Source organism: Bubalus kerabau, chromosome 3 (assembly GCF_029407905.1).
Source record: "Bubalus kerabau isolate K-KA32 ecotype Philippines breed swamp buffalo chromosome 3, PCC_UOA_SB_1v2, whole genome shotgun sequence".
In the NCBI taxonomy this organism is placed as follows: Eukaryota; Metazoa; Chordata; class Mammalia; order Artiodactyla; family Bovidae; genus Bubalus; species Bubalus kerabau.
Window position 1 is genome coordinate 67,280,646 of NC_073626.1, and position 22,728 is coordinate 67,303,373.

At 41.1% G+C, this 22,728-nt stretch overlaps 1 protein-coding gene and 1 long non-coding RNA gene across 2 annotated transcripts in view; both read left to right on the forward strand.

Annotated features, from left to right (window-relative positions):
• The first annotated feature begins 1,855 nt into the window (after window positions 1-1,855).
• LOC129647684 (uncharacterized) lies at window positions 1,856-4,217 on the forward strand. Its single transcript, XR_008712429.1, has 3 exons — window positions 1,856-2,391; window positions 2,731-3,005; window positions 3,581-4,217. It is a non-coding gene; the product is annotated as an uncharacterized LOC129647684 (long non-coding RNA).
• A 3,294-nt stretch (window positions 4,218-7,511) lies between these two features.
• Window positions 7,512-22,728, forward strand: part of FRZB (frizzled related protein) — a 34,209-nt gene continuing 18,992 nt past the window's right edge. The window contains exons 1-2 of the mRNA XM_055572007.1: window positions 7,512-8,700; window positions 16,132-16,179. Of these exons, the coding sequence (XP_055427982.1) occupies window positions 8,223-8,700; window positions 16,132-16,179 (526 nt within the window). The 5' untranslated portion in view covers window positions 7,512-8,222. The remainder of the gene's footprint in view (window positions 8,701-16,131; window positions 16,180-22,728) is intronic.

Here is a 22,728-nt window from a genome sequence, read left to right on the forward strand (position 1 = left end):
TCTTAAACACCTAGAATTTGTTTTCATTCAAAGCTTACAAATTTAAATGGTTTTAGTTTCAAAATTGAGAAGAAAGGAAATCTAAGAAAAGGGACGCTCTCAGTCTTACAAAATATTTAAAGAATTAAATTGTTTTTGTTTGACAATTACTAGTAAAAACTAGTCAAACTCTGAATGTCTATCAAGAGAGATGAAGGATTTACCAAATGTCTAAGCTTAGAAGTATCCGGATGATCTGACTCGATCGTCAGGTTTTTACCTTTATCAGGCCAAGGGAAAGAATGGCTGATTTTCTGTCCCTATCTCTGTAGAAATCTTTCAGCACCTATTTCTGAAATTCTGATGAGCATTTATTCTTCAAAACTAAAAAAATATTTAAAAAAAAATTATCTGGCTTTAGTTAATTGATACAGTTGCCAAGTTGGCAGAATCATGTTCTCATTATCTATATAACTATGGAAGAAACTGAGTCATCTTCCAGCTTAAATATGATATGTACAGCTCACATTGAACAAATCATAGATGACAGAGGACTAGCAGGATTATCTGACCAGGATTTGAACCTTTGCCCTCAGCAGTGAAAGTGGAGTCCTAACCACTGGACTGTGAAGGAATTCCTGGGTTATTGCTTCTTATTGATTCCTCCCTCCCCTCCCCCGCAGGATTTCTAATCTTGTGGGGATCATTTTAATGCCATTTTCTAATGTGGCCTTGATGGATACAGTCAGTTGCTCAGTTGTTTATACGTGTATGCTACTTGACTTCTCCATCACCGTAAGAGAGGGAGCTGAGGAGTAATTCAAGATGTCTACAGATAGAATAAGATGAAAGACGTAGCAAAACATGTATGTCTATTCTAGAGTAAAATGATAGAAAAGGTATTCTAGAGAATAAGATGAAAGATGTAGCAAAACATGTATGTCTATTCTAGAGTAAAATGATAGAAAAGGTATTCTAGAAATCATCTGCAGTTAGATCTCGTCAAAGGGAGATTAGAAAGAAATCCAGGATCATTTGGATTTCAACTGACAGTAGACACAGGAAGGGCGAGGAGGTTTCCTTGGAGGTGTCCCATACTGTCTCTTCTGGATTCCCAAATCCTTTTAAGCTGTTTGAAAGATGTGTAAGATTTTAAGGGATTGTGTAAACTGATATACTTTATATAGGCACTTGGTGTTTTTAAATGAATGAAACACATACACACTTTCAACAGAGAAGAAGATGGTGTAAAGAGAAAGAATATTGAACCAGGCACATTTAACCACCAGTAACTGAGTTCATGACTTTACATAAATGATTTTATCTCTGAGTTTTCCCTTCAAGTGAGATAGGAAGGGCTGGGAGGTTAAGGAGGAGGAACAGGTGGATGGGTGATATTGCTGAGCTCCTTTCATTTACTGAGATACTATGGTTCCTTCTGGAACTTCTTTGAAGCTGAATCTATGGTTCTTTTGTTGCAATCGGAATGGAGTGGTGCTATTTTCCTTTAGAAAAGTACACTGGGGTCAGAAAGCCAGCTGATTTCATTGTCAGGCCTCACTGGGGCTCTGAGGACAGCCTTTGAATAACTAACTGAGGCATCGAGTCCTCTCTACCCTCTACCTCTCTTCAGAGTGTCATTAGCTGTTAGGCTGCTTTATAGAAATTTTGTTTCAAAGTCTTTGTGACAGAAGACAACCAGGAGATAAAAATCATGAAATCTCTTTAGCATGTAAAGTTTGCTAAAGGTAAATCAGAGCTAATACCTAATTAAAAAGGATGATATTCACTGTTCCTGGACAGCAGTATCGGTATCACTTGGGAACTCGTTAGAAATGCAAATTCTCAAGCCTTACCCCAGAACTACCAGGTGAGAAACTCTGAATGGGGCTCAGCAGTCTGTGTGTTCAGAAGCCCTGTAGGGGATTCTGTTGCACATTACAGTTTGAGAGTCTCTGCCCTGATGTTGATATAGCTAACAGGTGGGGGGTTTTATTGGGTTGCTTGGAGACTGGAAAGGTCAAATCTTCCCAAAAAGGAATTACGAGGTCTGCAGAATAGCTCAGGTAGAGGCCATAAAGCAGGAAGTTCTCCCTGTTTGGAGCTCAAGGCTTTGCATTCTATTCCTGGGCAGCAGAGCCGGAGGTGGACAACCAATATGGCTGGGTTCAGACAGAGACCCAGGCTCACAGAGTCCTGTCTATCTTTCCCATTTCCCAGCTCATTTCTGCCCAGGAAGAAGCGGGATTGTTGAACTTGTGAAGAGCATGGACTCAAGTCCCGCTTCCAACAGGCCCTTAGCCAGCTGTGGAAGCTTTGGGAAATTCCTTCATTCCTCTGAGCCTCAGTTTCTTCATCTATGGAACCTACACCTCCAGCAAAGCATGGTGTGGTTTACATGCCTCACTCATAGTAAGTACTTAATAAAGACTAGTCCCCTTGCTCAGCTCGCACAGAATGAGAATGGTTGCAGTCATTCTGACTGCTCAGGGTCTGAGCCGCCCTAATTGTTAGTTACTCCACACGTCAGCCCCACACTTTTCCTTAACAGGACAGCTGTGGACAGCCTTGCAGACTGCTCCTGGGATAAGTTTAAGGTGTATTTAACAGATGAAAATAATGTTAAAATTTAAATGACTGACAAAACAAGATATTGCAAAAATTGTTTTAATTGGTCAAACTTAAATTTTTGAAAAATGACTATTTCACAGTGATAACCTCTAACAAGATCTTTTTCTGATGTCTCCACAGGAACCCTTGTCAGGAAGTTAAATGGAATGGCACTTACCGTGGTGCCGGAGGCATTTTAAGAATGATTGGCTGTAACTGTGCCTGAATATAGTTTCTAAGCAGTCATTGAGCCCTGAATTGATCCACAGGCTGAACTAGGTTCGAGGAGGCTGCAAGAGCCAGGTGCCACGAGGTTACTCTGAAGTGCCCTCATCCCTGGAAGAGACCCCTGGATGAGTCTTGGGGAGTCCTTCGAAGTCCTAGAATCTGGTTTTCATAAGATCTTTTTCAGCAAGGTATTGGTATCAACAAGTTGCATTTACCATCTTAATGACTTCCTCAAATATAAAATCCACTGCATAAAACCGATTTTCATCCTTAGTTTTAAAATGTGAGTTGTTAAAGATCCCTATAGCTATGCCCATCAAAATATCATTTAAAAGTTACAATTCTCCAGCCCCTTCTGTATGGCCTACAGATTATCTACCTTGAAATTTCTTCACAAGATAGGGAGAAATACCTCAAGCTGTCTTTCATGTACAAGCCCAGGAGCAGTTTTACACAAAGATCAGTGTTCTCTCAGTTAAACGCTGGTTAAATAAAACAGTGTAAAATAGAATCTGAGAGAAACAAATTACCTAAGACCTGTTTCCTCCGGGGCACCAGGTTTCAGCCTTCCTTTAATTTTCTCTTGTTGTTGTTGTTCGGTCACTCAGTCGTGTCCGACTCTTTGTGATCCCATGAACTGCAGCATGCCAGGCTTCCCTGTCCTTCACTGTCTCCTAGAGTTTGCTCAAACTCACATCCATTGAGTCGATGATGCCATCCAACCACCTCATCCTCTGTCACCCCCTTCTCCTCCTATCCTCAGTCTTTTCCAGCGTCAGGGTCTTTTCCAATGAGTTGGCGCTGCTGCTGCTGCTGCTGCTGCTGCTAAGTCACTTCAGTCATGTCCGACTGACTCTGTGCAAGACTCTGTGCAAGCCCACCAGGCTCCCCCGTCCCTGGGATTCTCCAGGCAAGAACACTGGAGTGAGTTGCCATTTCCTTTTCCAATGCATGAAAGTGAAGAGTGAAAGTGAAGTCACTCAGTTGTGTCCGACTCTTAGCGACCCCATGGATTGCAGCCCACCAGGCTCCTCCGTCCATGGGATTTTCCAGGCAAGAGTACTGGAGTGGGGTGCCATTGCCTTCTCCGTGCGGGCCAATTTGAAGGCACTCAGCTTTGGGGGTGTCAGCTCATCCACTAGTGGAAATTATGCCATGTCTCACTTGTTTCTTTCATGTTCCCACTGCCTACTTTTCAAACTTGGCTATTGTAATTTACTCAGTTTGTAGTGTACTTCTCTATAAGAGAAGTTAATATTTAAAATATTGCATTCTAAGTTCCATCAGCCAACATTTCTTAAATGACTATTTCTAAAGAAATAGAAGATGAAATCTTTTCTTAAAAAAGAAATACCTATTATTTAGGAAGACAGAGTACACCCAGATGGAATAATGAATAAAATTTTTTGAAGCAGTAAATTGGCAAGTGCTAAAGAATAATTTTCAAAAAACAAAATAAAGAATGACGTTCAAGGAGAACTAACTAGAAAAGTGAACAGAACCAGGCAGGGTACTCAAAAAAGCTTTTGAAGGCCAGTCAGTTCAGTTCAGTCGCTCAGTCGTGTCCAACTCTTTGCGACCCCATGAATCGCAGCACACCAGGCCTCCCTGTCCATCACCAACTCCCAGAGTTCACTCAGACTCACGTCCATCAAGTCAGTGATGCCATCCAGCCATCTCATCCTCTGTTGTCCCCTTCTCCTCCTGCCCCCAATCCCTCCCAGCATCAGAGTCTTTTCCAATGAGTCAACTCTTCGCATGAGGTGGCCAAAGTACTGGAGTTTCAGCTTCAGCATCATTCCCTCCAAAGAAATCCCAGGGCTGATCTCCTTCTGATCTCCTTCAGAATGCCTACATTCTGAAGGAGATCAGCCCTGGGATTTCTTTGGAGGGAATGATGCTGAAGCTGAAACTCCAGTACTTTGGCCACCTCATGCGAAGAGTTGACTCATTGGAAAAGACTCTGATGCTGGGAGGGATTAGAAACACAAATCAAAACTACTATTAGGTACCATCTCATACAGGTCAGAATGGCCACCATTAAGAAGTCTGAAAATAAAAAACGCTGGAGAAAGTGTGGAGAAAAGGGAACCCTCCTACACTGTTGGTGAAAGTGTAAGTTGGTGCGAGCCCTAGGAAAACAGTATGGAGGTAACTTAAAAAACTAAAAATAGAACTACCATTTGATCCAGCAATCCCTCTCTTGAGCATACATCCAGAAAAAAACTGACAACAACTAAAAACTCATCTTCAAAAAGATACATGCACTATTTACAGTAGCCAAGACATGAAAGCAACCTAAATGTCCACAGACAGATGAACAAATTAAAAAGATGTGTTTTTTATATATAATACATATAATAGATATATATATATATATACATATATAATGGAATACTACTTAGCCATAAAAAAGAATGCAATATTGCCCGAAATATTGCCATTTGCAGCAACATGGATGGACTTAGAGATTATCTTACTAAGTGAAGTAAATCAGAAAGAGAAAGACAAATACTACATGATATCACATACATAGAAACTAAAATATGACACAGATGAACTTACTTATGAAACAGACTCAAAACCATAGAGAACAGACGTGTAGTTGTCAAGGGAACGGAGTTGGGGAGGAATGGATTGGGATTAGCAGATGTAAACAAATGTATACAGAATGTGTAAACAACAAGGTCCTACTGAATAGCACAGGGAACCACATTCAATATCCTGTAACAAACCATAATGAAAAAAAATAGGAAAGAAGATATACATATATATGAATCTCTTTGCTGTATAGCAGAAAGTAACACAACATTGTAAATCAACTATACTTAAAAAAAATTTTTTTTTAAGGCTTCTAGGAAGCAGTGAAATTTATTTTAGATTTTGACAAAGACAAATTTGGATTAGAAAACTGTTGTGAGGGTACATGTTAGACAAAGGAGATATTTGACTTTTGTGCAAGAGAAGGAAAACACACTTTATTTCAGATAATTGTAGAACCATTCAACAACTGGCTCATTCTTTTTCTCATGCTGTTAAGATATAAGATGAATAGAAAAATATATTTATCAAACCATCTATTATATCTACTTCTCCCTTCTAAACTATTGAAAATCCCACCTACATTTTCTTTACAGAGCCCACAAATGCTCTAATATTGACTGTTTTTGTTTCTTCCCCTAAACGTTACTTGCTAAATCTTTTTTCATCTAATTTATTTATATAATTTTTGGCTTACTTTTGTTAAATGATACAAAATAATTGTAGACCAGGCAAAGTTTGTATACTCACTTAAATGACTCCCTATCTAACATCTTTTTTTTTTTTTTTTCCTTCTCCTAAATGGAAGAAACTTCCCTCTGAAATAATTTACTGCAGTCCCAAATGGCTGTTTATGGTCATTTTAGAGATAAAATTCCATAAATTCAAGTTAGCACTGACATTTTATACGTGCTGTCGTGTCAAGGCTGGGGAATGGAAACCATCTCACTGGGTTCTCTAAAGTGGAAGCATCTTTTGTCTGCTTATTACTGACTGTGAGAAATGGCCGGATTAAAGCCTCCAAATGTTTCAGTGATGCAGAGCAAAGGTGACTTCCTGTTTTGTTTTAGGGTTTGTTTCCTTCTCTTCTCAATGAAGGCTGTGTTTTCTGACATTCTGCAATCTTTTTGCTCAGTGATTTCCCATTGAAAGGGCAGGGTAGGAGGGCCTCTGCAGGTCATTCTATTTACAATATGCCCTGAAAAGGGAGGAAGGGGGGAGAGGGAGGGAAAGAGGAAGCTCATTAGTGGAAGGAGCAGACCAGGAGGGGATCTGTTTTCCATTTTCTTTTCTGGATTGAGCTCATTTGGATGGAAAGGATTTTACTGTTATCCTTATCATCATTATCATTACCAGTGTGGTCTAATTTTCCTACACGTTTGTCTCAAGTGTGAGGTGAATTTATTGGTAGAAGAGTTAATAAGTGCCATTTTATTTTAGTAAAATCAGGGGTGGGTGGGTGAGGGAAGCCCAAGTACTTTAAAGCAGTTTTCACTTTGAAGCTTAAAATGCATAAGTTTTAATTCTGCAGTGCAAAAGAAAAAAATTAAAAGAAAAAAAGACCTGTTACTTGCTTCTCGTGGCCTATTTGTAATTATGTACAGCGTTTCTTCTCTTTTTATGAAAGGCGATTTCCGCCCACACCCCCCTACCCCGGTCCCCCACACCCCGCCACCACCTAGTTATTGAAAATGCAGACCTCTGCAGTCAGGAGTTCTGGATTGATAAGGCTCCATCATCACTGCAGGGGTCCCTGTTTTCTGCGACTTGGACATTTTTCAAGAGACGTTGCTTAAGTCTTCCCCCTCAGGTCTTTCTGCAGAGCCGGTAATCACAGAGGCGAGGCTATAGGTTGCTTAAAGGGAATACTTCCAGGGAGCGTGGGGCTAGGGTGGGTCCCAAGTAGGGAACTGGGGGCACTCCTTCGTGGAGATTTGGGGTGGGCTCTTCAGTGAGAGGCTGGGGGCTTTCCTTTGGAGCCGGGGATAGCGGGGTGCGGTGCTCCCTTGTGTGGGTCGTCTCCAGTCCGCTCTGTCTCGGGTTATCGCATCCTCTCTGCTTTTGCAGGTTTCTCCTTCCTCCGCCTCAAAACCACAGACCCCTTCCCGGGAAGGGGAGCGGGCGCTTGGAGGTCTGGGACCACACGGGGGCGGGGCTGCCTCTCGCTCCTGGAGGCTGGAAAGCGAAGAGCAGCGGATCCGAGGCGCAGACCTCCCGTCGCGGCTCCTCGGACGGGTCCCCTCCTGCCAGCGGCGGTCGCTGCAGCAGCCGCAGCTCACACCAAAGACCCGCAGCTGGGTCTTTTTGCTCAGCCTACCAGACTTGCAAACTCTTATTGCACCCTAGTCCTCCCTTAGGAGGCTTTGCCCTCTCTTTCCCCCCTCCTGCACCCCCCCGCCCCGTCCTCCTCCTCACTTGGGAGACCTTCATGCTTCTTTTAGCACCTTTTTGTAATCCAGGGGACGTGACACCCCAGAGCTCCAACTACCTCAGCTGAATTCTACTTTTGTTTTTGTTTTTGTTTTTTTCCTCCCTCGGTTCCTCTTGTTTTTGTCTCATCTGCGAAGTCGGACGCTTCTGCCAGAGGGAGCGAGGAATTAAATAGATGCCGCGGCCCCAGAAGTCTTAGACGTCTGGAAAGAGCAGCCGGAGAGGCAGGAGCGGCAGGGGCGGCGGCGGCTGGCGCTCGGCGCAGCTTTTGGGACCCCATTGGGGGAATTTGATCCAAGGAAGCTGTGAGATTGCCGGGGGAGGAGAAGCTCCCATATCATTGTGTCCACTTCCAGGGCGGGGAGGAGGAAACGGCGGAGCGGGCCTCTCGGCGTTCTCCGCACTGCTGCAACCTGCCCCATCCTGCCGAGATCATGGTCTGCGGGAGCCGAGGAGGGATGCTGCTGCTGCCGGCCGGGCTACTCGCCCTGGCTGCGCTCTGCCTGCTCCGCGTGCCCGGAGCGCGGGCGGCCGCCTGTGAGCCCGTTCGCATTCCCCTGTGCAAGTCCCTGCCCTGGAACATGACTAAGATGCCCAACCACCTGCACCACAGCACCCAGGCCAACGCCATCCTGGCCATCGAGCAGTTCGAAGGTCTGCTGGGCACCCACTGCAGCCCGGATCTGCTCTTCTTCCTCTGTGCTATGTACGCGCCCATCTGCACCATTGACTTCCAGCACGAGCCCATCAAGCCCTGCAAGTCTGTGTGCGAGCGGGCCCGGCAGGGCTGTGAGCCCATCCTCATCAAGTACCGCCACTCGTGGCCGGAAAGCCTGGCATGCGAGGAGCTGCCAGTTTATGACCGCGGCGTGTGCATCTCTCCGGAGGCCATCGTCACTGCCGACGGAGCCGGTGAGTCCGACACTGCCCAGCCTGCCCCCACTCCCCTGCCTTCCAATCGCTCACTTCTTGGAGTCCTTGTTACTCCCATTTACTCTGGTTCTGTGGATTCGGATCATTTCGCTTAATCTCTGTCTTAATTACGCCTCTATCGAACACGGTGCCTTTTTTTCTCTCTTCTCACCTCCCTTCTAAACCGATGCAGTCTATTCGTACAGGCGATCTGTCTTACTAAAACACTCAAGTTCATTCCACTCCCATCACACTTCTGCCCAACACTGCCCCTTCACTTCCGCTTTTTACATGTCCTAGTAACCACATATAGGGTGCTATTTGTTTATAATCACTGAACGTTTGTGCGTTCTCAGCCATCAGTTTTCTCTATCCCTCATGTTTAGCTACTTGTAAAGACTGTATGGTGAAAACAGAAAACTGAAGCACCGTTTTCTTCTTACCATTAAAAATGCCAAGATAATTTCAGTAACCTTACCCCAACCCACAGATGTTAGTGGTATGTGTTTGCTCAACATCCAATTTGAGCAATTACCTTCACCTTAAATTTCCCCCTCCTTTCAATGAGATAAATTGTTCTTCCATTCCAGGCTGAAATAGCTGTGAAACATTGCTATGCACTGCTAATTAGCTTCTGAGACTTGCTCCAGCCACAGAGCTGGTGAAGTGAAATTGCTGGGCTCTTTTCACATTCCCACATGCCTTCAAGTCATTTTGTAAATGACATATGGATGAAAGGAGTTATATTTAAGGCATGTTATCATCATACACTCATGTAATGTTATTTTTAATCTCACCCCTTATCCCACTCTTATGCTCTGCAAATAATTTGCCTTCATTGCCTTTCTGTGTGTGCATCAACCACAGATTCATTTCAATCTTCCCCTACTGTAAAACTTTATTACAGTTTTGTGTTAAATGGAATCAGTCACGAGTTGTTTTCTCACTAGTGTTTGATCTAATTAGGACAGTCATAACTCTTAAGAGTCCAGCTAAACCTAGTTCATTATGGTCCATTTAATTCTAACTCAATGTCATTCCTACCAATTACCCAAAACTCGAAAACTTCACCCTTCATATACTTTAAATAAACCCAATCTTTTATGACTGGTCCTCTTTCACACCCTCCCCAGATCAACTCTGCCCTTAGGTGTGATGACTTTATACCTCCTTCTCTGTTCATTTCTTGGGCATCAACTTTTTCTTCTTTTGCCTCTCAACTTGTTGAGCCTAAGCTCATGTCCTTAGTCCATTCCTAGGTGAACAGTTCTTGGTCAAGGAATTGATTTGGAAAAAATGCTTTCTGTGTACAGTGACCCACTTAACATAAAGGACTAGGGAGGGGAAAAGTACTAGTACAAATAGCTGCAAAACCAAACTGAAAAGAAAGATTTCCAGATTTTTTTGATGGTCACCTCAATTTATCACCTTTGACTATACCTAGTGTTGTCTTGCTTTTAATAATCAACAACTGATTAAACAAATCACAAAGAAATGTATTTCTTATTTATCTTTGGGCTAAAAGAGCACTTGAGCTTTTATACTCATTAATGTTATAGGCTGTACAGATGCTGGGAAAGAGCTGCCCTGGTCTGTCAGGCACGTAGATCAGTTAAATGCAGACACTCCTCTCAGGCCAAGGGCTAGGAATGCGGTGGCCACGGTTCACACTGAAATGCATTCCTCATCCTGCTCTGAAACCTCTCCTAGAGATGGACCTCAACTGAGAGAGGTTTGGCAAAGTTAGTGGCTCTCAAAAGCCATGGTCAGTATGGATAGGGAGCAGTTTCCTCAAGTGTCCCTGAATTACCTATCATCGTGGACCAAATGTAGAACAATTGACTCATTGAAGCACTCAAATAAGACATGCATGGAAACAATTTGTCAGTCCATGGGACCTGATTACTAAGCTGCTTTAAAAGGCTGTAATGTGCTTTGCTGACAGTTGCCCTTGCTAGAAAAAGAAGTAGGGGTAGGTGGCAGTTGGAACTGTTTGTTGGTGATGTTCTCCCTTCCCCTTCCCCTGTCCCCCAGTGTGAATCAGAGACTGTGGTGGCAGGAGGGAGCTGAAGGGGAGGGGGCAGGGAATGGAGTGGTGGATTCTAGCCTGAAGGGTCCCCTGACTTCCAAGGCTGCAGCTTGCTGAAAATTACATTCCCTATGCTGGGTCAAACTATCAGGCACCTGGAATTACTTAAGAACTACCACATGTGGCCAGTTTAATTTACGATGCAATATGCGCCTTGCTTCAGTGGGATATGATAGTTCATGAAGCAGGGTTTTTTTTTCCCTTCCTCTAAGTATAAACAGAGTTCCTATGTCTTATGCCTAGAATCTAGCAGAATATAAAAATGAGGTCTCCCTGAATAAAATAGAACCACCTTTTACATACCTTCAATGTCAAGAGGATTTTCAAATCCTACCATTTACACAAATCTGTTCCCTTGTAGGGTATTATGACTCCACCAACAAGTTTAAGAACATTTTACAAAGCAGAATTTTATTGAATGGGATATTGCTTCAGTCTACTTTTTGTTTTGAAGTACTAAGGGCAAGCAGATTTTTATACAGAAAATATCCTATCCTCTTGATGATTACTAATAAATTCACATTAAATTTATTCTTTTTCTACATTTTGTATTTATTGTAGACCTGTGACTGCATGTACACCTGCTTTATCTGTGATTTCAGTTCAGTTTAGTCATTCACCCAGTTAATAGTCAAATATTTAATATCATATGATGAATAAAGGGTATGGGCGTGGAGTGGGAAAGACCAGATGTTCAATCTTGACTCTGCCTCATATCAGCTATTACTATAGGGCAGTTGTATAGCCTCTCCAATGCAGAGTTTTCTAATCTGTGACATGAGGACATACTGCCTATATCCCATGGAGATGGTGAAGGTGGAGTTAAACAGCATCTGTAGTATCTCATGCATAGTTAGTCCTCAACAAATTGCTGCTGTTGCTATTGCTATTTTACCATTATTATCATTGGTATTAAATTTTATTTTTTTGTTTATTTGGACAAACCTAGTCTGTTGGTAAATGCAGATAGAGCTTAGAGCTTTTGTCAGTTCAACTCTGGGAAACAAGCTTCATACTGAGAACACCCTGGGTAGGCCAGTCTTATTTCTTCTGAATATAAACTTAGTATTTCATTTTACACGAATTGACCTGGACCTCGGGCTCAAGAACAAATCCCTTTGGGAGCAATAGGAATAAAGAATGAGCTTGACGGATGTCTGTTAATTACAAACAGTTTATCTCAGAAATGAAGACATTGAGTGTTTAAGAAAATGTATGGTATGATATTTCACAGCAGTTATACTGCCCCCTGGGTTGCCATGCCAAGGGCTTTATAATCACTCCTCAGTCTCTGCTGCTTTTTGTCACCCAGCTCTTGAGCAGCACATTTCTCCCAGCCCTCTCTCGCCTGGCAGAGCTGCGCCAGCTTTCACATGCGTGCACTGCTGTTTAATCATTTCTCCACTTTCTGGGGAACAGGCAGCCTTTTCTTTAGCCCTGGTCTACAAATATTTGAGGGGCCAAATAGCAAGAAGGGAGAATTATTTAGTGTGATATGAGGAGGAAAATGGAATGGAAAGGGGAAATGGAAATTTTAGGGTAAGACTTCATTGTGTGAAGTTTTGAAAGGCACTCTGGATGGGGCTAGGAAGGAGTACCTTAGAATACAATGATATTATGTTTATAGCTAACACAGTTATCAGTGGTAATGGGATCTTAGGTAGTCTCCAAATTGTATATTAATAATTCTTTTCTATCTTGTTTCCACAAAATTCTAAATAGTTGCTTGCTACATATAGCAAAATTGACTAAGTTATATTTGTCCTTTCTCCTACTAGGTGTATGGAAAGAGGAGACCAGTTATCACCATATAGATAGAGAGTTTTGAATGATTAAAAATTGGCCATATGTCTTCAGTTTAAAGAAAACCAGTTTTAGAGTTTTGGCCCTTAGTTGGAATCCCAGATTTGCCATTAATGGTATACTTTGAGGGACTTCCCCTGGTGGTCCAGTGGTTAAGACTATGTGCTTCCACTGCAGAGGGCATGGGTTCGATCCCTGGTCAGGGAATGAAGATCCCATATGCTGCATGGTGCAGCAAAAAAAAAAAAAGTTATACCTTGAGCAAGTCGTGTGGCATTAACATAGAGACTGTGAAGAGCAAAAGAAGTAGCTATATGAAGTGAATAATAAAGGGTAAGACAACAGCAGTGTGATTGGGAAGATGTCATTCTCAGACCAGGAATCATTACTGGCCAGAGAAAAAGAACTAACAACACTTAGCATGTGGATGTGCTGCTTAGTATGTGATGCATGTTAATTTCTTTAATTCTCGTAATAACTACATGGTAGGTACTATTACTCCTATCTGCAGAAAGGGAGGCTGAGGGATACAGAGAAGCTAAGTGATCCAAGTCCATAAAACTATTAATAGAAGATTCAAACCAGGGCCTGTTCCAAGTTATACTTCCTCTCTTACGAAGAAACAGGTGATGTTAACTGTACAGAGAATTGGTGTCTTTTGACCATCAGAAGGGCTTCCCTGATAGCTTAGTTGGTAAAGAATCTGCCTGTGAAGCAGGAGACCCTGGTTCAATTCATGGGTCAGGAAGATCTGCTGGAGAAGGGATAGGCTACCCACTCCAGTATTCTTGGGCTTCCCTTGTAGCTCAGCTGGTAAAGAATCCACCTGCAATGCAGGAGACCTGGGTTCAATCCCTGGGTTGGGAAGATCCCCTAGAAAAGGGAAAGGCTGCCCACTCTAGTATTTTGGCCTGGAGAATTCCATGGACTGTATAGTCCATGGAGTTGCAAAGAGGCGGACACAACTGAGCGACTTTCACTTTGACCATCAGATTTCAGTTACAGTAACCCTTTTGTTTTCATTGTATTTTGATTTATATGTGGCTTTAGAGAATAGAAGGCAACTCTGGACAATGAATTCCAAGGGATGAGAGATAAGTATTTCTCTGCACTTCTGAGACAGGAGAGAACATACATTCTGTACTCTCCTGTCTATCCCTGATCTCCTCGGTCTCTGCAGGCAGGCCCCAGAGTGAACTTTTCATTTCCTTACCTTCATAGGTCTGTTCTCTTCTAGTATTTTCTATATTGTTAAGGGCACACCCACCCATATTCCAGGTCTGAAGGCAGCCTTGCTTCCACCTGTTCTTTATCCCCCAGATTCAGTTGATATCAGGTGCTTTAGGTCAACTCTGAATACAATTCCTTCCCCATCTTCTCTAATGCTACTTTCATTGTTTGGACCTCACCATTTCTTCCATGGATTGTGAAGCTAGAATGATAATTGGCTTGCTCACCTCCATTATGGCCCCTCCATGTTCCAATAGGGTGATCATTCTGAAATACAAATCTGTTTAAAATTTTCTGGTATCTGCCGCTAGCTTTCATGATTTCATGCCTTCTTACTCCACGAGGTCTTTGGTTTCTCACCCCAGACTCTGGCACGTGCTGTTTTCTATTTGGAAAACCCTGTCTTCTTTTCCCAGCTCCTTCTTAGAACTCTTCTTCTGGAAACCTCTATGACACCTACTTGAAATCCGTGGGGCATTAAAACCTGCTAGTAATACCTACTATTTTAATTTAGGATAATTTGTTAGAATTCCTAAGTTTAACTTTCTGAAAACAGGCTTTTTTGGGATTACTTAGAATCAGAAAACTTTGGCTTTCTCTCTTATAATTCTAACAGCTGATGTCTAAGCACTTTAAAAAAATGTAGAAACATTTTCCTATGAATAAGAATGAAAGAAGAAAACCAAACGCCTAGGATCAGCTGCTTTAAAGGGGTTTTCATTTTCTGAGAGAAGGATTTTTTCAGCTTTATTTGAACCTGTTGACATTGAACAATTACTTTACATGTGGGTCAGTATACTTTTGTAATTCACAGAGAGATCATCCTTGTATAAATCATGTGCATATTTTCCTAGGATATAGCTTTTTCCTTATTTTTTATTTATTGTTAATTTTTGGCTGAACTAGGCCTCTGCTGCTGCATGTGGGCTTTCTTGAGTTGTGTCCAGGGAGGCTGCGCTCTGGTTGCCGTGCGTGGGCCTCTCACTGCGGTGGTCTCTCTCATTTTGGAGCGTGGGCTCTGGGCGCCCCAGCTCAGTAGGTGCAGCGTGTGGTCTTGAGCATGTCCACACCAGGAGCTGTGGTGCACGGGCTTAGTTGCCCCTCAGCGCGTGGAATCTTTCTGGACCAGGGACTGAACCCTTGTCCTCTGCATTGGCAGGCGGACTCTCAACCACTGGACCACCAGGGATGTCCTTTTCTTATTTTTTTCTTTTTCGTTTTTAGCCACACTGCACAGCTTGCAGGATACCAGTTCTCCGACCAGGGGTTGAACTCTGACTATAGGAATGAAAGCCCAGAATCCTAACCACTAGGTCACCAGGGAACTCCCTAGGATTTCCTATAGATTTTAAAATACCAGCTGATGATTACTAAGCCTGGGAAAGTAATCCATTAATTGTAGTTTTGAGTGTTATTGTTCTAAAATGGTGTTATACCTTCTGGTTTCGTTTATTCATGATACAACCTATGAAAAAAGGACAGAGGAAGAACATTATTTTCTACTAGGATAAACAGAGGCATTAAACTCATTTAACACAAGGTCTTAATGCAAATGGAAAATGCTGGTGTAAGTGTACTGAACTGAAGTGTCAGTAAGAACATGTAATTATGTACAGCATAATGCTTTGTTGGGGCAGTCAGTATTATTCATTAGAGGCTGCTTTCTTAACTAGAACAAAGAAGAACTTAACATAATCACCGTTTTCATTACCATTAATCATGTTACCATTTTCTGGGATTTGGGGATCTTAAAAAGAGTCAATGGCAAATTTCCAATTATTATTATGTCTATTAATTGCACTGGCTTGAGTAGTCCCTTGATGGTAGACTTCCTTTCTGCTAAACACCCATTTAGTGTGCGCTTAACCAGGAGCACAGGAACACTTTCTGCACATTTTCCTTAAGCACTAAGAATTAAAATGGATGCCAGTAAAGTGTGATACATCTATTATGGAAAAGGTGTATTTAGTTATTGTAGCCATCTCGAAAAGTGTTGGGTGAGTACCTAGTATATGCTTAATTGTTGGAAATTTTCATGAAACTCAAAAACTTTGTTTATTAAATCCAGAAATGTATCCACAGTTGACAGGGATTCAAGAGTATATCAGCTTTCAATCACATGAAAGAATGCGTCTTGTTCTTACTTGACCTACAAAAGATAGTGTCACGACGCGAATAGGAATCCATTTCCTTGAGACACCTGGGTTGTTATCCAAATCAGCTTGTGACTGAATTAGATTTTAGTATGAGAATTCTTGAAATAATAATGAATGGTATGACTCTTACTGTACTCTGTCATCTCCTTTCAGATTTTCCTATGGATTCCAGTAATGGAAACTGTAGAGGAGCAAGCAGTGGTGAGTATACCACTATCTTTCTGGTTTTCGCCTGTGGTCAGCAGACTAGTCTTGATGTTACCTAGATATTTAAACCTCATTTGGGGACGTTTGTGCCCTGCTTGGGCTTCCCTGTTAGCTCAGTTGGTAAAGAATCCATCTGCGATGCAGGAGACCCTGGTTCTATTCCTGGATTGGGAAGATCTGCTGGAGAAGGGAAGGGATACCCACTCCAGTATTCTGGCCTGGAGAATTCCATGGACTGTATAGTGCCCCACATATTAAATGTAAACTTATAAAAATGTTCCTTTGTTTGTGTTAATTTTATTTTTTAAATTAATGATAAAATTTGATCCTTTATTTCGGTATACAGTTCTTTGAATTTTAACACATATTTAAATTTGTGTAACCACCAGCACAATCAGGATACAGAACAGTTCCATAACTTCAAAACGAACAAAAAACTCAATTCAGCTCATCCTATTCCTTTATGATTATAAGCTTCTCCCACCCTTAACCTCTGGCGATCACTAATCTGTTTTTCATTGCTATGCTTTTGTTTTTTTGAGATTGTAGTGTGCATGGAATGATAAAGTATGTAACTTTTGGACATTGGCCTCTTTCACACAGCAAAATATCTTTGAGATTTATCTAAGTTTTTGCATATATCAGTAGTCCATTCCATTTTGCTGCTAAATGTTTTATTACTTGGATATATTACCATTTGCTTGTCTTAAAGGATATTTGGCTTGTTTCTAGCTTTTGGCAATCATAGATAGAGCTATTATAAACATTTGTGTATAGGTTTTTGTGTAAATATAAGTTTTCACTTCTTTAGGGTAAATATCGATGAATAGGATTATTGGGTTAAATGGTAAGGGTGTGCTGAACTTTATAAAGAAACTGCCAGACTGTTTCCAAAATGACTCTTCACTCTTGCACTAGCAACACTTAAGAGTTCCAGTTGCTCTGCATCTAAGGATGACTCTAGCTGCATTTCACAGGTTTTGAAAGGTTTTATTTTGGTTTTTCTTCAGTTCAAAACGTTTTATAATTTCCCTTTAGACTACCTCTGTGACTCATGCATTATTTAGGATTGCATTGTTAAATCTGGTGCTGTTTGGAGTTTTTTCTGTTCTTATGTTATTAATTTTTATTCTAAATTCCATTATAGTCAAAGAATATAATTTGTATGATTTTAGTTTTTTTAATTTGTTAAGATTTATCATATGACCCAGGATATGATCTATCTTGGTGAATGCTTCATGTGTACTTGGGAAGTATGTATTCTGGTATTGTTGGATGGAATGTTCTTTAAATGTCAAGTAGATTATTTGATTCTCGTTAGTTTTTTGTCTACTACGTCTATTGATCACTGTGAGAGAAGTGTTTACGTTTCCAAATATTGTAAATTTTTCTATTTCTCTTTTCAGTCTGTCAGTTTTGTTCCATGAAGTCAAATGGGATACTATTTTGTGTGTATACATTTAATATTTTTATGTCTTATTGGTGAATTGACCCAATGATGTACTGTTCCTCTTTATCTTTGATAATTTTTCTCTTTTCTAAGTCTATTTTGTTTTGTGTTAGTATAGCTACTCCACTTTTCTTTTGGTCAATGTTTGCAAGGTATATCTTTTTCTATTCTTTTTCTTCTAACATATCTGTATCATTCTGCTTTAAATAGATTTCCTCTAGATGTAATATAATTGGTTTTTAGGTTGGTGTTGGTTTTCTATCCGTTCTGTCCATCTTTGCCTTTTGATTAGTATGTTTAGATAATTTACATCTGCTGTAATTACTTATATGTTTGCATTTAGCGCCTTTATTTTATTCGTTTTATGTTCACTCCCTCTCTTTTTCATTCCTGTTTCCTATTTCCTGGCTTTCTCTTGGATTATTAGAATGAATCTCTCCATCTTTCTCTCTCACCCTTGTGAACGTGAGTGTATACACACACACAAACACACCCACGTATGTGTCTGTGTGATATATGTCTTTCCATAAGACAATGTTATGCTTTCTCTTTCAACCATTAATGTCTGTTTCAAACATTAAATATGTCTAAATAGCTCAAGAGGAGAAAAATGGCCTACTGTATTTATACAGATGTTTATAATTTCTATTGTTCCACCTTCTTCCCTTATGTCCTAGGCTTCATTCTGGTATCATTTTCCTTGTGTCTGAAGAACTTCCTTTATACTTAGAGCAGTTCTGCTGGCAGCCAGTTCTATCAGTTTTCTTTCATATAAAAATGTCTTTATCTCATATGCATTCCTAAAGGATATTTTCACTGGATATAGAATTCATTTATACTATTTCAATTATTTCTGTCCTCACTGTTTCTCATGGGAAATTGGTTGTCATTGAAATCATTGTTCTCCTGTAAGTAATGCATCAGATTTCTGGCTGCTTTCAATAATTTTTTCTTTGTCTTTAGTTTTCAGCAGTTTGATTACAGTATATTTAGACGTTGATTTCTTTGGGTTTATACTATTCAGGGTTAACCTACCTTCTTGTATCTGTACGTTTATACCTTTTTTCAAATTTGGGAAACTTCCAGCAGTTATTTTTTCAAATATTTACTTTTGTAACACATTCTCTTTACTTGTGAGTATATGGTTATATGAATTTTAGATCTTTTGGTATTTCCCATAGGTCCCAGAGGTTCTGTTCATTTTCCTCCAGTCTTCCTCTGTTCTTTAGGTTGGATAATTTCTGTTTGTATTCCTTCAGGTTTATTGACTTCTTCCTTGTTATCTCCATTTTGTTGCTGAACTCATCCAGTGTATTTTAAATTGTCAGTTATTATAATTTTTTAAATTAAGATTTTTCTCTTGATTCTTTATGATATCTTGAGTTTCTTTGAGTCTTTCTATCATCTGCTTCATTGCAAGGGTGTTCACCATTTACTTTTTGGAGAATTTTTAGAAAACTGCCTAAAGTCATTGTTGGATAATTTCAACATTTGTGTCATCTGATTTTTTTTTCCCATACAAACTGAGATTTTCCTGGTTCTTCATATGCAGAATAGTTTTTTCTTATATCCTGGACATTTTGAATATTATGTCCTAAGACTTTGGGTCTTTAAGATTGTATGGAGAATGATGCAATTTTTTTGTTCTGGCAGCAGTCAACCTAACTCGATTTAGGCTGCAAATTCTGACTAGTCTTCTGAAGACTGGTTTCCAAAGGCATTTGGAAGTGCCTTTCAGGCCTATCCCATGTGTGCGGACTATTTAGTGGCCAGTGTGAGATCAGGGCAGTGATTTGTACCATAGATCAGTTTTCAAAGTCCATTGTATACTTCCTAGTGTCAGAGCATACCCAGGAGTGAGCCCAGCAGTTCATAAATATTGCCATGGGATCATTTCCCAAGCCCTTCCCTCTCCATAATTGTCTCAGTACTCTTCAATTTTGGGGGGCTCCCCCTTTTGGTTCTTTGGCCAGAAGGCTGGGGCTTTGTGTATCCCACTCTGGGATGTACTTCCTGTGACTTCTTGCATATCGGGGGCCCAGTAAGGACAGAGCGCTGGGGCTCGCCCCAGTCGGAAAGGAGGGCTCTCCTCCGGCAGCGTTCTAGGCGTCTGAGGACCTCCCTTGCAGCTGCTGCTGCTGCCACTGCTGACCCAGGATTGCTTCACAGATGGGATGGAAGCGCTGGAGTGTTAGGAGACCCCTTCCCACTTCCTGAGTTAGAACCGGAGGGCTTTTTCTAGAGGCCTGTCTGCATGATATCTTCTTCCAGGCTGTGTTGAAACCAGGCGGGAAGGTACTAGAAGTGGAAAGAACGGCAAATGCACCATCGGTTTGATGGTGCTGGGCTTCTTTCTCAAACTTTCTACTCCTGTGTGCTTTTCAGAGTCCTTGAGGAGCTACTTCTCAAATTCTGTTTTATAACTGCGTTCAGTGGGAGAGATGGGATGGAGTCTACTTACTCCATCTTTCCATAAAATAAACCCTTAAATGGAATATAGCATATGTGCAGAAGAGGAACAAATCCTAAGCATACAGCCCAGTGTATTTTCACAAAGTAAACACTCTTATGTGGCCACTGCACAGATCAAGATGGGTACCATCACCAGAAACACTTCCTTGTGCCACCTCCAAGTCACTGATCCCACCTTTCTTCCCAGAGGTAACCTCTGGCGGAAGTTCTAGCAGCAAGAATAATTTTGTCTGATTTCAACTTTGATGAGAGGCATCATTATATACATATAGACAGTGTGTCTGTGTGTGCCTTTCTCATAATACTCATTATGCTGTCTATAGCATAAGTTTTTAATTACTGGATAGTATTCTATCATACAAATATACCACTCTTCATTTATTCATTCTAAGGGTCCTGGAAATTTGCATTATTTCTAGGTTTTTTTCTTCTCCTTTTTAAAAAAAAAAGTATGACTAATGTTGCATTTGTTTCTGCAAAAGCATTGTAACTACAACCAGTTCTTTTTTACTTTCTTGAAATACTAATTTGTACTGATTTGGTCTGTAAGTTGTCATATATGGAAGTGGAATCTTTATTAAGTTGTAAATAAGTTTGAAGCATCAATTTTCATTAGACTGAAACAGTTTCACTGTTGATTTCCACTGTATCTTATCAGAGTGACAAGTATTTGACATAAGGCAGTGTGCATCAAAGGTACCTCAAACAGCTTTTAAAAACAAAAGTGAATTAAAATGATTTATTTAGAATTATGTTGCTTTTGAATGCAACTGAGAGTGTTTACAGTGTCGTAAAATCAGCTGGAAATCACTGGTGTCCAACCGTGGTGCTATTTTAAGGATTACTCCTGTTATGGTTGCTCAAAACAAACTGAGAAGCTCATTTGTATTGTATATAGAGCACTCAGTGAGGCAACATTTCAGGCCAAGTACATGCATGCTCTATCAATTTGTCTAGAACTTATGGTTAGAATAGTATAGCACTTCAATGTGTGACAGAGAGAAGACATTAATGACACTCTCAATGGCACCCCACTCCAGTACTCTTGCCTGGAAAATCCCATGGACAGAGGAGCCTGGTGGGCTGCAGTCCATGGGGTCGCGGAGAGTCGGACACGACTGAGCGACTTCGCTTTCACTTTTCACTTTCATGCATTGGAGAAGGCAATGGCACCCCACTCCAGTGTTCTTGCCTGGAGAATCCCAGGGACGGGGGAGCCTGGTGGGCTGCCGTCTGTGGGGTCGCACAGAGTCGGACACAACTGAAGTGACTTAGCATAGCATATTTCAATGTGTAAAAGCGAGAGTGAATATGTTGTTCCTGTGTTCAGTGTGTATGTTCCTCTTTATAAAGAGGAATGCTTTCCTGTTCCCTGGTATAACGGGAGTGATAAAGACAAGGAGACAGGCAAAACCAAGCTCACTTGCTTGTGGAGAAACACACTGGCATAGTCACATGCTCCGGGAAGAAAATAAAATTTGTTCACACTCAAAGTGTCATACTTTGGAGTCATATAACAGCTGAAGTTGATTATGATAAAAGACATGAGGAAGACACAAAAACGCTGTAACCCTCATAACCCCTCTTTCAAAAGTGTCAAGCTGTTTACATCTGGAATTTGGAAAAGAAATTCTTTCACTCCAGTTAATTTATCCTTTGCCTCAAAGCCTAGCAGTCTTCTTTTTTTTGGAGATAATGACCTGTCTGAGCAGCTTCCAGTTTATGAGTGTATTTTGCTGTTGTAAATCCACTATCATAATAAGGGGTGCATTCTCTCTAGTTTTCATAACATGGAAAATGGAGAAAAACAATTTTAGTTCTATTCTGCTGAGTCACTTGGTCTGGTCAAATCAACCCAGAAAATTAAGGCAGGTATTCAGATGGTGCAATGAAATGATAAATTGTTTATTAAAACAGTTCTGAAAAAGAATCCCCCTCCCTTGCCCCAGTTTTCGACTTGGTGTTGGTGACCAATTTATGGACTTTTGTATTTGCAAACTACATTTTCCCAATGAGCTGATAATAATTAGTAAATTTTGACACTAATTAAGTGTATGAGCATGACCAAATTACTTAACCTGTTATTCTGGGTCTGTGTTTAAATATAAAATCAGATAATATTGATTGCTGAGTTCTGATACTTATTTCTGGTATATTTTCAAATTAGGGAAACATGAGTAATATCTGCTGGGCTTTCCTAGTGGCTCAGACAGTATAGAATCTGCCTGCAATGCAGGAGACCTAGATTCGATCCCTGAGTTGGGAAGATCCTCTGGAGAAGGGAATGAAAACTCACTCCAGTATTCTTGCCTAGAGAATTCCGTGGACAGAGGATCCTGGCGGGCTACAGTGCATGGGGTCACGAAGAGTTGGACATGACTGAGCGACTAACACACACACACACACGCACACACGCACACACACACACAAGTTGGATACTCTTGCAGATTTAGCTAATGCCTTAACTAGCGATACCTGACTGCCTGGACCTTCTTGGGGTGCCCTGGCCATCACCCCGCCCTGACCTCCCACCCTCTGCCCTGCAACAGCCAACCTCCTCTTACTGAGCTAACCAATGCCTAGCTTGGGGAGTATGGACCCATTCTCTCTCTTTCCGTCTC